At 51.0% G+C, this 12,768-nt stretch overlaps 2 protein-coding genes across 2 annotated transcripts; one reads left to right on the top strand and one right to left on the bottom strand.

The window, feature by feature from the left end:
- Positions 1-758: 758 nt before the first annotated feature.
- HOO65_040194 (Importin alpha re-exporter) lies at positions 759-3,987 on the bottom strand (the record flags this gene model as incomplete). The annotated part of the gene is made up of 5 exons (XM_071002542.1): positions 759-3,101; positions 3,155-3,325; positions 3,388-3,555; positions 3,629-3,867; positions 3,918-3,987. 5 exons carry the CDS (start codon positions 3,985-3,987, stop codon positions 759-761), a joined length of 2,991 nt encoding a protein of 996 aa, XP_070859037.1.
- A 2,207-nt stretch (positions 3,988-6,194) lies between these two features.
- On the top strand, positions 6,195-11,597 carry HOO65_040193 (uncharacterized protein; the record flags this gene model as incomplete). Its single annotated transcript, XM_071000597.1, has 1 exon — positions 6,195-11,597. One exon carries the CDS (start codon positions 6,195-6,197, stop codon positions 11,595-11,597), a length of 5,403 nt encoding a protein of 1,800 aa, XP_070859036.1.
- Positions 11,598-12,768: the final 1,171 nt, after the last annotated feature.

The following is a 12,768-nucleotide window of genomic DNA, read 5'->3' as shown; positions in this document are numbered from 1 at the left end:
AGGCACTGCCATCTCCCTCCCTCCCTCCCGTCTGCTGCCTTTTCTCTTTTTTATTTTTCTACCCCTTTTACCTCTTACCTCTTCTCTTTGCCTTGTTCGTCTCGTGGCGGGCGAGACCTACAGCTGGGCCGGATGATGAGAGTCGGAAGGTAGACCTCGGGCTAGGGAGACGGACGGGACGGGATGGGACGGGACGGGACGGGACGGAGCTAGAGATTGGTATTACCACTACCGCTAGAGAGGCGCCAGCCAGATTAGTAACATTAAGACGGGATTACAAAGCCGTCCTGCGGCTCTTTGTTTGTTACCTATGTTTTGCTTGCCCCCAAGAATGTCCTTTTGTATTCTTTTTTGCCATTTTACCTTCAGCTTCGGATAGGCTAACTAGATCTAGACTACAATTACCGCTAACTCATTCATTCACCCGACATACTCGGCAGAAGTAGATTAGTGTCGTCATAAATATCAAGCAACATGCATTCGTCCCTAGTATTTTACGTGATCCCACATTGTCTAGAACGGTCATACCTATCCCTCCTCCCGTCTTCACTCCGTCAACTCCCGCCGTTGAGTCCAAGTTCTGTATATTCTTTTGTCTGGACTAATAGTCGCCCGACCAAACCCCGAGTTACACCCGAGAAAGACAATGCTCCTTCACTCATTGAATCATCTTCCTAGGTGCGCTAGTCCACAGAGAAGGCACTAGACATCTAAGCCAAGGAAGTAATCCTTATTCTCTCAACAACTAGCTACTCTATTCAGGCCATTAGCTGTCTCATTGCGGCCTGTGCATCGCCTTCTAGGCGCGACTCGGCAAATTGGGCGACTGTTCCGCTACTCTTCGAATTAGCATCGCGAAGGTATGCGCTGATCCACACTTTGATGTCGGAGATCTCGGCAAAGTCGTCGTGCACAACTGGCTTGCATGTGTTCAGTGCCGTGAAACCCACACCAAAACCAATGTCATCAACATCCGCACCCGTAATAAGCTCGTCGCCTAGTCCAGTCACCACCGTCGGCGCGTTGGCAACTAGATCTAGCATGGTCATGCAAGTGCGGGCCCAGCCCTTGAGGAACTTGGTGGCAAAGGCTGTGCTGTTGCACAGCGTCTTGCTCATCGACACCACGGCTAGCTTGCGGTCTACTGGACGCGCCAACTTGGGTGTCTCGGGCAGTATGATGGCCGGGTAGATCTGTGTGAAGATACCGGCCTGCAGCTTCTCAGACTGCGAAATAAAGTAGTCAGCGCCGTAGCCTTGCTCTAAGCGCGCCGAAACAAGGTGATAGAAGCGGACAAAACGTAGTTTGAACGAGTCGGCGGCAGACTGTAACTTGGAGAACAGGAGCTGCAGGACAGTAGAGAAATAGGCATCGAGATCAGCAGGATCAAACGAAACAACAATGGATTCAATAATGTCGAAAGCATACAGCTCTGTCTTCTTGCGGCTCAGGAGCATCTGGAAAATGCCCAGCACAGGCGTCAGCTTGTCGCCAGTCAGCAGATCCTTGGAAACGCGGGGAATCAGGGCAGTAAGCAGGCGTGCCAATGCAGGCACATTGCCGCGAACCTCCCACATGGACTGGTTCAGAATGGGGTCAATTAGCATGCGGTAGTTGTCCGAAATGCTGTTCGCAGGGCTGGATTCTAGGAGCTGAGCAAGGATCTGAAGAACATAGGGCACAAACTCGGCAACATCTTCAACAAAGACTTCGTTGATGGGTGCCCAGAGTTTTTCGTTGAGAAGCTGCGACTGTGTGGCGGCACCGTAGCGAACAAGAGCACCGAGAGCCTCAAAACTGTAGTAGTAGAAGCGGGGGTTGCTAGGGTTTTGCTTCATGATTTGCATAATGCCTACCAGGTGGTTGAGCACCATAGGTAAAACGGGGACATGCTTGTCTTGCAGGACAATCAAGATTCTCATGACGCAGCGCATCAGGAACTCATTCTCCTGTAGCTTGGGCGGGGAGGGATCATGCTCAATGAGTTTAAACAAGTGATCGAGAAGGTCAGAGGAGAAGGCTTCGATGTCGTCGCGAGTGAGAACATGCTGGCCTTCATTGTCGGTGAGGAAAAGAAGGCGTTCAACAGCAATAGCCGCATAAGTGTAGATGATGTAGTTAGATGAGCCAATGCACTTGATTAGAGGAGGGAAAGCACCCTTCCACTGCTCCTTGGACAGTTGGCTGCGGAAGGTGTACAGGTACTTGATAGCATCAACCTTGGCAATGGGCTCGCCACCCTCACTAACTAGATCCTGGGCAATATGTTGTTGAAAAAAGTCAACTACATTAACCTTGGAGTTGACTGACTTAATACCGTGAGAGGCGGTCACAGCACCCTGGGAGGCAATAGAGATAAACAGATAGATAGCCGTGTCCTTGGCTTTCCAGTCAGTCTTTCCTTGTTCAAGGTAGTGGTTGATGTAACGAGACACGACGCCAGTAACCAGGTCCTCGAAACGCTCCATGAGCTTCTTCAAGAAGTCTGTGGCAGAGCGGCGACGAGAGTCGGTGTCGGAGCCCTCCAGATCACGACGAATAAACTCAATAGGCTCGTCCTCAAACATCTCCATATCGGATTCACGCAGGGCCAGATTAGGCAGGATAACCTTTTCAACGATTTGTGAGAGAACGGGCTCACTGTTAAAGTTATCGCTTTGCTCACGAGTACCGGCGACGGCAGTCAAAAAGTGCAAAGCCTTGCTGGCAATCCCGTCGTACTTGGTTTCAGGACCAACATTAGAAAGCAGGTTCCAGACAGTCTCGACAAAGGGAGGGCAATACTGCATGAAGTCCTCGCCGTACTTGAGAGTATACAGCTCTAGAACTTCGCAGATGTCGGACTTGACCACATCTACTATGCTAGCCTCATCGTCGTCGTCGGTTTCAAGCACGGGGTTGGAGTACTTGAGATACTTGGCGAGCAACCCACAGATATCACCCAAGTTTTCCTCGAAAATAGGCGGAATATCGTGGGAAGACATGTCGTAAAGGATCTTTATAAGGAGGCTGAGAGTGTCGAACCAGCCTTTCAGGGCCGCCTTGTTATTTTGGTTGGTGTCAATCTGGTTGTTGGTTGTCTGCAGAACGGGTAGAGTAACCTGTTAATATTTTCTTGTGTGACTCGCGGTGCATAGTAAAAGCAGATACTCACAATCAACAGTTTTACAAAGGGCTGGCCAAAAGTGCTGATGACATGGTTGATTTCCTTGTAGAGTTCGTCGCTTTGGAACAGCGGTCGCCAGCGCTGAAAGATTGAATGTGCGACTTCAAGGACTCCGACGTTGACCTTGGGATCGGTGGCTGAAAAGCGACTGACAAGATCCTAGTTAGATAAGTTTGTTAGTGAGCCATTGGCATTTGAAGAGAGGAATAGATGACACTTACAGATGTGAGAGTATCCCACCTCTCCCAAAAGTCGGAGTCAGCAATGATGCTGATGGCTTCGCCAAGCTGGCTCTGAATAGCAGCAGGGCAAGTGATCATCAGGCCAATAAGCTCCTGCTTAATAGTGGTTACCTCGTCGGAGGTGAGCTTGTAGTTTCCATCTTCGTCCTACGCAATCATAAGAACTGTTAGAGGCACTGCACTGTACATTGTGTGTTTCAGAAATACGGCAGGTTCATACCACGTAGTTGGAGCGGATGAAGTTCTTGAAGGCGAGAGAAGCAGCCAGCCGGGTCTTGGTGGGCAAAGAGTCGGAGGCAACAATCTTGAGAAGGGTCAAAGAGTATTGGGGCTTCTTCTGTTCGTCCTTGAGGGCAGATTCGGCTGTTGGAAGAGGCAAGCAGCGAGGCACGAGACGACGGGTTAGCGATGGGTTGGAGGTCACGAGCGGCTGCCAGAGAGCACCGGGGCCAAACCAAGCTCGGCATAGGGGCAAGTGCAGTGAAGTATGGTGTATTGCGGTACAATACCTTTCCGGTGCTGAGCAGGATCCAAAGTAGCATCCAGCAGCTGTGCAATTACACCAAGTTCGGCAGACATTATGGCAAAGAGATCAACTTCATGCAATGTAGATTAGAAATAGAACGGAAGAAAAAAAGCGGAGGAGCAATAAATAGCGTCGAGACAAAAAAAGAGAAATAAATGGCTTCAGAGGCTTCGTGATAAATAGAGAGAAGGAAAAAATGATGGCGTAGGAAAAAAAAAATAGAGGCAGATTTTCGAAGGTGGGGATAGCAAGAAGAGGAAAGAGCCAGAATAATAGCAAGGCTGAAGGCTGAAGGCCGGTTTTGCAGGGCTATTGGAGAAGCTTCACGCAACTTTTTTCATCTCAAGATGGCGATGGATTGGGTTTATTGACCAAGGGCCTGAAAGGCGCTGTCGAGGGATGCTGTTGTTGTTATTGTTGACAAGACGCGGGGCCGTTGCAGGGGAAATGAAGCAGTGGATCAGCTCACTAAAGCAGAGAGCACAGGGCAGGGAGGCAAGCCAAAGAACAGACAGAACAAGGCCAGCCAGAAACGAAGCTTGTTTTTGTTTGGACTGTGCTAAGCAATGGCGCCAATGGACCAATAAGAAAAGAAGAACCCCGGACCCTTGTTTGAGAAAGTTCAGCCTGGTCCAAGGCGGTGAGCTGGGGCAGAACCAACAAGGTGGGGGCTGCAGCAAGAAACAGAGCAAGAAGACGTCTAGCACAAGGGTTTTTTCTCTTTAGCTGCCCTGTGATGGCCAGTGACATCTTGACATCTTAGGGTTTGAGCGAGCACTTACAGGAAAAGTCTCCATCAAAAAGGCAAGCGTACCACTATTTTATCTTGGGGAAAAAAAAATAAAATACAGCCAAGAAAATCTCTTCGTCATCCCGTCTTTATCTTTATTTGGGCTTCTTGGTCTCGTCTCACACGTTCGTCTTGCACAAAACATGCATCCATACTCGCTTGCTTAATCTACTCCGTTCTGCTGTCTATCTGCAGGGATTTACAGTTATCCTTGGTTATCAATCAATCTGAGGATTGGCGATTCTCGATCTTCTTTTCCTTTGCATCTGAATAGCTGCACTTATTCTGCTTTGGGCCCTACAACTCTCGACAGTCTGCCCAGAAGAAGCAATACTCCTTTCCTCAGCCCCTTCCGCTGTCCTGTCTGCTTCCTGATTTTACATCTCAACAAACCTCTTGCCCTGCTCCGACGATAACTACTAAAATTCTCGCCACCACGCCATCTTGTGCACCTCAAACAGTAAAAACGGCGCGGCTTTTAAACCATAGAGAACAGAACTCCTGTGGTGGCCTCCTTTGGTGGCCTGCATCCAACGTTGCTCCCAGCATTCGTCATGCGACAGGATCTATACCATAGACCTCAGTAGACGTACGTGCGCTGTAGTCTTATAAAAAAAGGGACGCCCGCTTTGCACAAGGCAAAGCCTCTCTGCTCTGCCTCCTGGTTTAACTCTGCTCCCGAGTGCCAGGTCCATAGCAGACGAGACGAGCGTTCGCGAAGCTAGTCTTGTCTCCCTTCCATTTCTCTCCTTTCATCCGTCTACTACGGCATCGTTATCTCAAAGGTACGTGATATTTGGCAAAAAGGGAAAAAAAAAAGAACCCCAGATATCCCAATATCTCGCTGCATTGCCTGCTGCAAATTGGTTTGGCATGTCTGTAGTATATGCCTATCAGACAACAAATTGCCCATGTAGCCAGCATATTCCGTATCACATCGCACCACAGCTTCTTGCCTCGCAGCTTGAAGCATACCACTACCGCCTCAGCTACCCCACTCCCTTGCAAGCCGCTGTCACATCTACCTGTTTGCCTTGTTTGCTTCCGTCTCGCTTGTGTCTGGTCTGCTTCTTGTTTTTGTGTTGACTCGGAATACAAACCACTGGGGAAGTTGTTGCCCTGTCGTTAACCATCACATCACCCAACCAAACCATCAAATCACTAATCGTCTCTTCTCACTCTAATGTCCTGTGTCTCGCTAAAATCCCCTGTTTGTTTCTTTGTGTTGACTTGTCGCCATGAACTCATAGCCTTTGACGTTGCCGCTTCCATCTCTCTTGTCCTGCGCTTCTACAGCTATCCTCCTAGTTGACACCAACCCCCCCCCCCCTTACGTCATTATGGGCCTTGACTAACTTAGCCCAACTTTTGTTGCTCCACCGTCTGTCTAGCCTAGCTTCTAGCTTCTAGCTTCTCCCACAAGAGCCGCCAGAGTCTTCCCACAATAATCTAGCCACGTCAAGCCTTGCGATGCCGCTACCGTCTGATGATTCGCCCCTACCCGAATCTAGCATTGCCAAGCCCACTGGCGGCCTTGCTGGAGTTTTTCGAGGCCTGACTGGCGTACGACTTCCCGTAGTTCGCTCTCCTCCACAAACGCCAATCGAAATTTCTTCCGCTCCACCCACTACTGCATCAACACCCACATCCCCAAACCAATCTACGAATAATGTACTGTCACCCCCTCCACTACTGTCACGAGCTTCAATGTCGACTCTTAGCACAATGCGCGGCCTAAAAGACAGCCAGAAGACTATGTTGCAGGCTTTGTGCTCCGGCGCACCGTCAGGCCGTGTCGAGGCTGCAAATAGCTTGCGCTTTGTTCTGGGAGAGTGCGATATCGACTCTGCCATGGCTATTTGGTACGCTGGAAAGGATTTGATCGAGCCCGACCAAGCCTCCGACACCAGAAATGCGGGCTGGCAGCTTTTGACGGAATGCGTTGTTCACCGCGATGCCGAGGCCCTGCATCGACATGAGTTTTTCGAAGGGATCGTCATCAATGCCCACCCCGACGACTTCCATCTACAATTAGCTGCGCTGGCGGACCTCTCTAAAGGCGGGCGTGATCTTTCTGGATTCGAGTATGCTTTGTTTCCGCTGCTTGCTCACTGGCTCTCCAAGTGCTTCGAGTTCGTCTCTCAGGCACGCAAGGAAGCATCGCATGCCAGGAACAAGCCCAACAATATCGCAGCTGGCCAGGAACAAAACTTTCGGCAATTGTTTGAGTTTCTACTCAATGTCATCCGCTGCAACTTCAGCTATGCTGACGACTCGGTGATATGTGCGGTCATCGACTCCCTACTCAAGATCTGTGTCAAGACAAGCGTGGTTGACGACTTGGGAAACTGCATTTCGATTTTCAAAGCCATCGTAACCTTTGGCGCGATTCCTGCGGAGAGACTGGGCGCTTGTGTGAAGCTGCTAGGCTCAATATATTCTATGGTTGCTGCGTTGCATGAGGAAACCTGGCAGGCCATTTCCATAATCCTCAGCTCGCATAATGGCCAGGCTATGGTGCGCCATCTGTTGGATGTCCTGCGCGGGTTTCCTGTCGATGGAACAATAGAGAACGATGCGATCAGAGAAGTCAAGGGTGCTCTTTCGGTGCTTCTCAAGCTCTTGGACAAGTCCACAACCAACAGATTCCCTCAAGTCCCGTTCTCTGTGCTCGCCGATGGGCTTGATACCACCGCAAGGGCTGTGAGAGCCACTAGGTTTACTGAAACATCGACGGCACCCGCAAAAATCTACACGGCAATTATCCGAGTCATCAACCGTCTCTTCGATGACCATGGAGATGAAGGATGCATCCACCCGATTGCCAAGGACGAGGACTGGACCATCGTGCTACGGGCCGCTGCAGAGTGTGCCAAGAAACCAGTAAATCCAAATTCATCTCCTGTCATTATGACTGTTAGCGAGGCTACACCACCTGTCACCTCGGCCGAACGCGCTTCTGAAATGCTTAATAAAGATATTGCGACGCTGCTAAACAGACTGGAAAACCTTGCGGCTATGAAAAAATGCCCGGAATTTATTCCCCGCCAGACAATTGTCCGCTTCTTTTCCAGTGTCCGACATATCTTACCAGATTCTGCTGCCCGTATTATTCTTGAGTATTTTGACGAGTTCCGTTGCTGTTCGCCGTCTGACCTTGAATGGGAGAATAATATTACACTTGTTCTCGAGTCATTTTTCATGGATCGAGAACGGTCTAGTGAAATTCGTTTGATGGCCTTGCGAACCATAACAGATGCTAATGAGATGAACGACCTCATTATAGACGATGCCACGTCAAGCCTGATGCCCAAAATTACACGCAACATTCTGTCCATGGCTATGGATGAGTTGGACATTGATGTGTTGCAAGCTGTCATGACCTTGATGACCTCAGTAGCTATCACTGCTAGCATGGACATGTTCGATGAGATCATTACTAGGCTTGGCGAGGTTTTTGAGAATGCTGTCGTAGTTGCTGACATGCGCAGCCGGATGCCATTTTCAAACCTCACTGACTCTAATAGTAGTAGGACTGGGCCGGTTGCTCTAACTACTTCCAATATTATTGTCCGTGGATATGTTTCTCTCTTTCTCAAGCTCATGGATAGAGACGGCGAAAAGTGCTCTCGATTATTTGACGTTCTGGTCGGCATTGCATCTGCGAGCACCCTTGAGATTGATGCCCGACTGACAGCTATGAAGCTGCTTTTCGGCCTCCGTGCAGACTTTGCTAACCGCATATTCCTTACCCATGATATCGACTGCGACTATGTCGCTGCATTACTGTGCCGCACTGACGAGTCCCGTAGACGCAAGCTGGCTGAAGAAGCAAATAAGCGCCACCCGCCAACGACAAGGCTGGTCCGTGGTGTTTCGTTTAACGGAAAGGATATCCAGGACCGAGAAGACTCTTCGCAGGGTGGCGCTAAAGGCGAAAGCTTCTGGCCTCACGTGCAGATATGGATGCACCCCGACCCCGAAGCACTATCGGAATCCCAAATTAGCCGAGTGCTAGTGTCTCATATTCCCGGAGTCGAGCCCATGCTGGCCCCTCCGGATGGGATGTCTGACATTGATTCTGATCGCGAAACAGTAATGCCCTCTCATGATGATTCTGATGTTGAAATCAATGTCAGCGGGGATGACGATGAGGCTCCTCCGTTCCTAGAGAAAGAGAAAGATGGGGATGTAGAAGTTGTTATCGATGACGAGAACAGCCTAGAATATGTTTCAGGGGCGCCATCTGAAGCTCTAGACATTACTAACATAACTGACGCCAACATTCAAGACCTTATCCAAGAGCCGAAGAAAATCCGCCTGAGCTTAGAGCTCTGGATGGAGGCGATAGTCGATATGATGAGTCTAGCTACCAAGTGTGACTGGGAACTGTACAGCTTCATCTTGGTGCATCTTCCCTCACAACTGACCAACCATGCCTTGTTCTGCGATAGCATTGACCAAATACGTAAACTGCGCAGGCTTCTCTGTGAACAAACCTTGGGCAACAGTTTTGCTGAGCCCCCGGCCTCAGCGGGTCTAGGCTTGCGCCGAGCCGACATTGCTATTTGCCTGTATCAGAGCCTAACCATGGTGCTCAGTTACCACGACCATTTCACCAAGACAGAAGAAGACGAGATTGTGTCGGCATTTGTCTATGGAATTGGCCATTGGGAACGTTGTGCCAAGCCATGTATCCACGCCTTATCCATCTGCTGCCATGAAGTTCCACAGTCGACGGTTCGCTGCATCAACCAAATGCTGCCCTTAATGGCCAAGATCATCACACAAGCCCATGTGGCAATGCACATTCTCGAGTTCTTGTGTGTCCTAGGCCGACTACCAAACATCTATATTAACTTCCGAGAGGAGGACTACAACTTCATCTTTGGAATCTGCTTTCGCTACCTACAGTATGTGCGCGACAAGCACAGAACCAGCCAACGCACTGGAGCTCCTAATGATCTTTATGGAGGATTGCCATCGGCTACAGCTGCGACTGCGACTGTAACTGCGGCTGCGCTATCCGAAAAGGACACCGCCAACGATCTGCCGCAGTATGTGTATGCACTTGCGTACCACGTTATTACATTCTGGTTCCTTGCTTTGAAGCTGCCTGACCGGCGACGCTATGTTCACTGGATTGCCCAGAACCTTTTCAAGGATGCCGACGGCCCTAGCGGCCCCGAGGAGCAAGCCATTGTAACGATGGACTTTATGCAACGAATGTCGTTTGCCGACGTGGACGAATCGCCGCCTGACCCGTCGTTCAAGGCGCAGCGCTTTGGCGAGATCGAAAAGAAGAACTGGCTTGTGGGTAATAGCATTGTCACGATCGAGCAGGCCGTAAGCACTGGTTGGGCACAAATAACCAAGCGGCAGCCATCTGGGACTAATTCATACGTGCTGCGACATCCGTTCACACCGCCTCCAGCACATCAGACGTCATCCATTGGTGAGACGCAAACCAAGATCCTGCCTCAGTACTTTTTGCTGCAGTTCTTTTCGTCGCTCCCCCAGCCACACGAGTCAAACTGGCCGGTTTTACTCCCGGATGATGAACCCACGGCACGCACGTTGCGATCGTTTGATCGCAACTTGTCAATTGACGGGCACAAGATCGGAGTTGTGTATATCGGCGAGAACCAAACCCATGAAACAGAGATTCTGGCTAATGTGTCGGGTAGCAGCGACTACGTGACGTTTGTGAATGGCCTAGGCACTCTTACTCGGCTACGCGGTGCGAATTTCAACACACAAGGTCTTGACCGCGAATATGACACGGACGGCAAGTTCGCATTTTGCTGGCGTGATCGGGTCACGGAGATTGTCTTTCATGTGACGACGCAGATGCCAACAAACACAGATGCCGATCCACAGCTGATCAATAAGAAGAAACATATTGGAAACGACTTTGTCAACATCATTTGGAACGACTCAGGCCTGCCGTTCAGGTTTGATACGTTCCCGAGCGACTTTAACTACGTCAACATTGTCATTACGCCTGAGTCGCGGTCGTCTTTCATTGACCGTCGCGAGCAAATGGTTGGCAGCGACGAGGGCGAAGACAGCGCAGCTGCTGACGCCCCTACGGCAGCACAGCAAACGCAGATGCAGCACAAGAACCCCTTTTTCCGCGTCAAGGTCATGAGCAAACCGGGGTTCCCGGAAATCTCTCCTGCGGCGGAGACCAAGATGGTGTCATTGCGGGCTTTGCCGGCGTTCATAAGACTGGTGGCAATGAATGCCTCTGTCTTTTCGCTTGTATGGGCTAACCGCAACGGCGGGGAACACGTGTCATCGTGGCGCAACCGACTGCGCGAGATCAAGCGGCTGATGGAGCGTCATGCAGGCAACCACAACTTTGGTGTGTCTGGCCCACCTGTCGCCCCTATGTCTGCGGGTGCAGGCGCAGGTGCGGGCGGCAGCGTCAATAGTGGCATGGCATCTAGTGGTGCTGGAGCTGGCTCTGCAGCAGGGGCCGGCGGCGTGGTTGGGGGCAGCTATTTCCAGCCTCCATCATCGGCGTCGGCATTCATGCATGAGTCGATGCTTGGCACTAGTGCGCTTCCGAGACCAGCAAGCAGTATGCGCGAAAGTCTCAATAGCAGCCTTCGGCGTAGCTCGGTAGCAACCTTCTTTACCGGTGCCGCAGGACTAGGCAGCCCGGCTGGCACAGCGGAGAACGGGCCAGTTGGAGGTAGCTCGACAACGAGCGGTGAAACGACGACTGGTGGGGGTGCAGCGGGGGATAACGGCGGCAGTATAGGCAGTGGGGCACCGCCAAGATTAGCTGTGACGGTGGAGGGAGCGGAGATGGGGGGTGTTGAGGGCAGTGTTTTGGATTCGCTAGATTTTTCCCGGTGGGCTTAGGACGGCTATTGGGACTAAGCTTGGATGGGCGAGAGAGAAACGCAGGGTGACCATATACAGAGAAGGATACTAAAATACGGAGTGATTGGTTTGCGGTCATTTACATTCGATCTACACCTACGCACAAAGGTAATGGTTGGTGCGGCGCTGGACGCGGCGTTGCACGAGCGAAGAGAGAACCATTAGACCATTAGGGTTACGGATAGCTGTGAGACCGAAGTTACATTAGGGTCTGGTAACCTACTGGACAGTCTTGATGGCTTCAATGGCTCCGATATGGAGCAAGGGCAAGTGCCTAAAACAGCGGCTATGGCAAGAGAGAGACTCGGCCCCGCTCTACCGATATCAGGGACAGACAGGCGGCGATACACGTCACGTGACCATGAGCGGGAGATAGGGGGAAGGAAAGCCTGAAAGCCTGGAAGCCTAATGGCGGCGGGGGATGGAGAGACATGATACTTCGTGTAGGTATATTTGCTAGTATAACAAGTGCAACCAGTGCACAGAGTTGGTTGGGGTGGTTGCTATATCTCTGCCTAGAGACATCGATTTAGCCTGGCATAAAAATAGCTGTCCGCTCCATCCTATCCCTCCCCTCTTCACAACTAGCTTTGACATTGTCTTGTGTGGTGTGGGAAAATTGGGGGCGGGCCTTTGGGCGATCATGGAGGGGGAGGGGAAAGGGGGAGGGAGGGGTGTGATGAGCTTAATAAAGGAAGGGAGAGAGGAGGACGGCGTATTATTTAGACAGGGACCACACACATGCACGTAGTAGCATCGGCAGCGAATGGCGACGATGCCGATGGAAACGACACGACACGAAACGAGACGAGACAAGAGCATACAGTACACAAGAAGAAGCGTTTTGGTGTGTGTCTGTCCTGGGCTAGGGCGGGAAGAAAGGGAGGGCAGTAGGAGGAGATCGCCTCTTCCTCTTCCTGTTCCTTTCCTCTTCCTGGTTCTCCAGCTCTCCTGAAACGTGGCCGAGGGCCCGCCTCCTTTCCCTTCTCCTCTGTAGGCCTATGCAATGCATGTACTGTAAATATCCCGCCGCTGGGCTGTCTAGTCTCTCTTGAGGGGGGGGGAGGAGAGGAAGAGGGGAAGAAAAGGGACAGAAGACGAGACCCTGTCCTTTGTTTGTAAGCCTTCTAGAATGCGCTGTCAGGGGCTT

This window comes from Ceratocystis lukuohia (assembly GCF_044167205.1).
Source record: "Ceratocystis lukuohia strain C4212 chromosome Unknown Supercontig4_pilon, whole genome shotgun sequence".
Taxonomy (NCBI): domain Eukaryota; kingdom Fungi; phylum Ascomycota; class Sordariomycetes; order Microascales; family Ceratocystidaceae; genus Ceratocystis; species Ceratocystis lukuohia.
The sequence above is the reverse complement of the archived record's forward strand: the minus strand, read 5'-3'. Positions and strand labels throughout refer to the sequence as shown.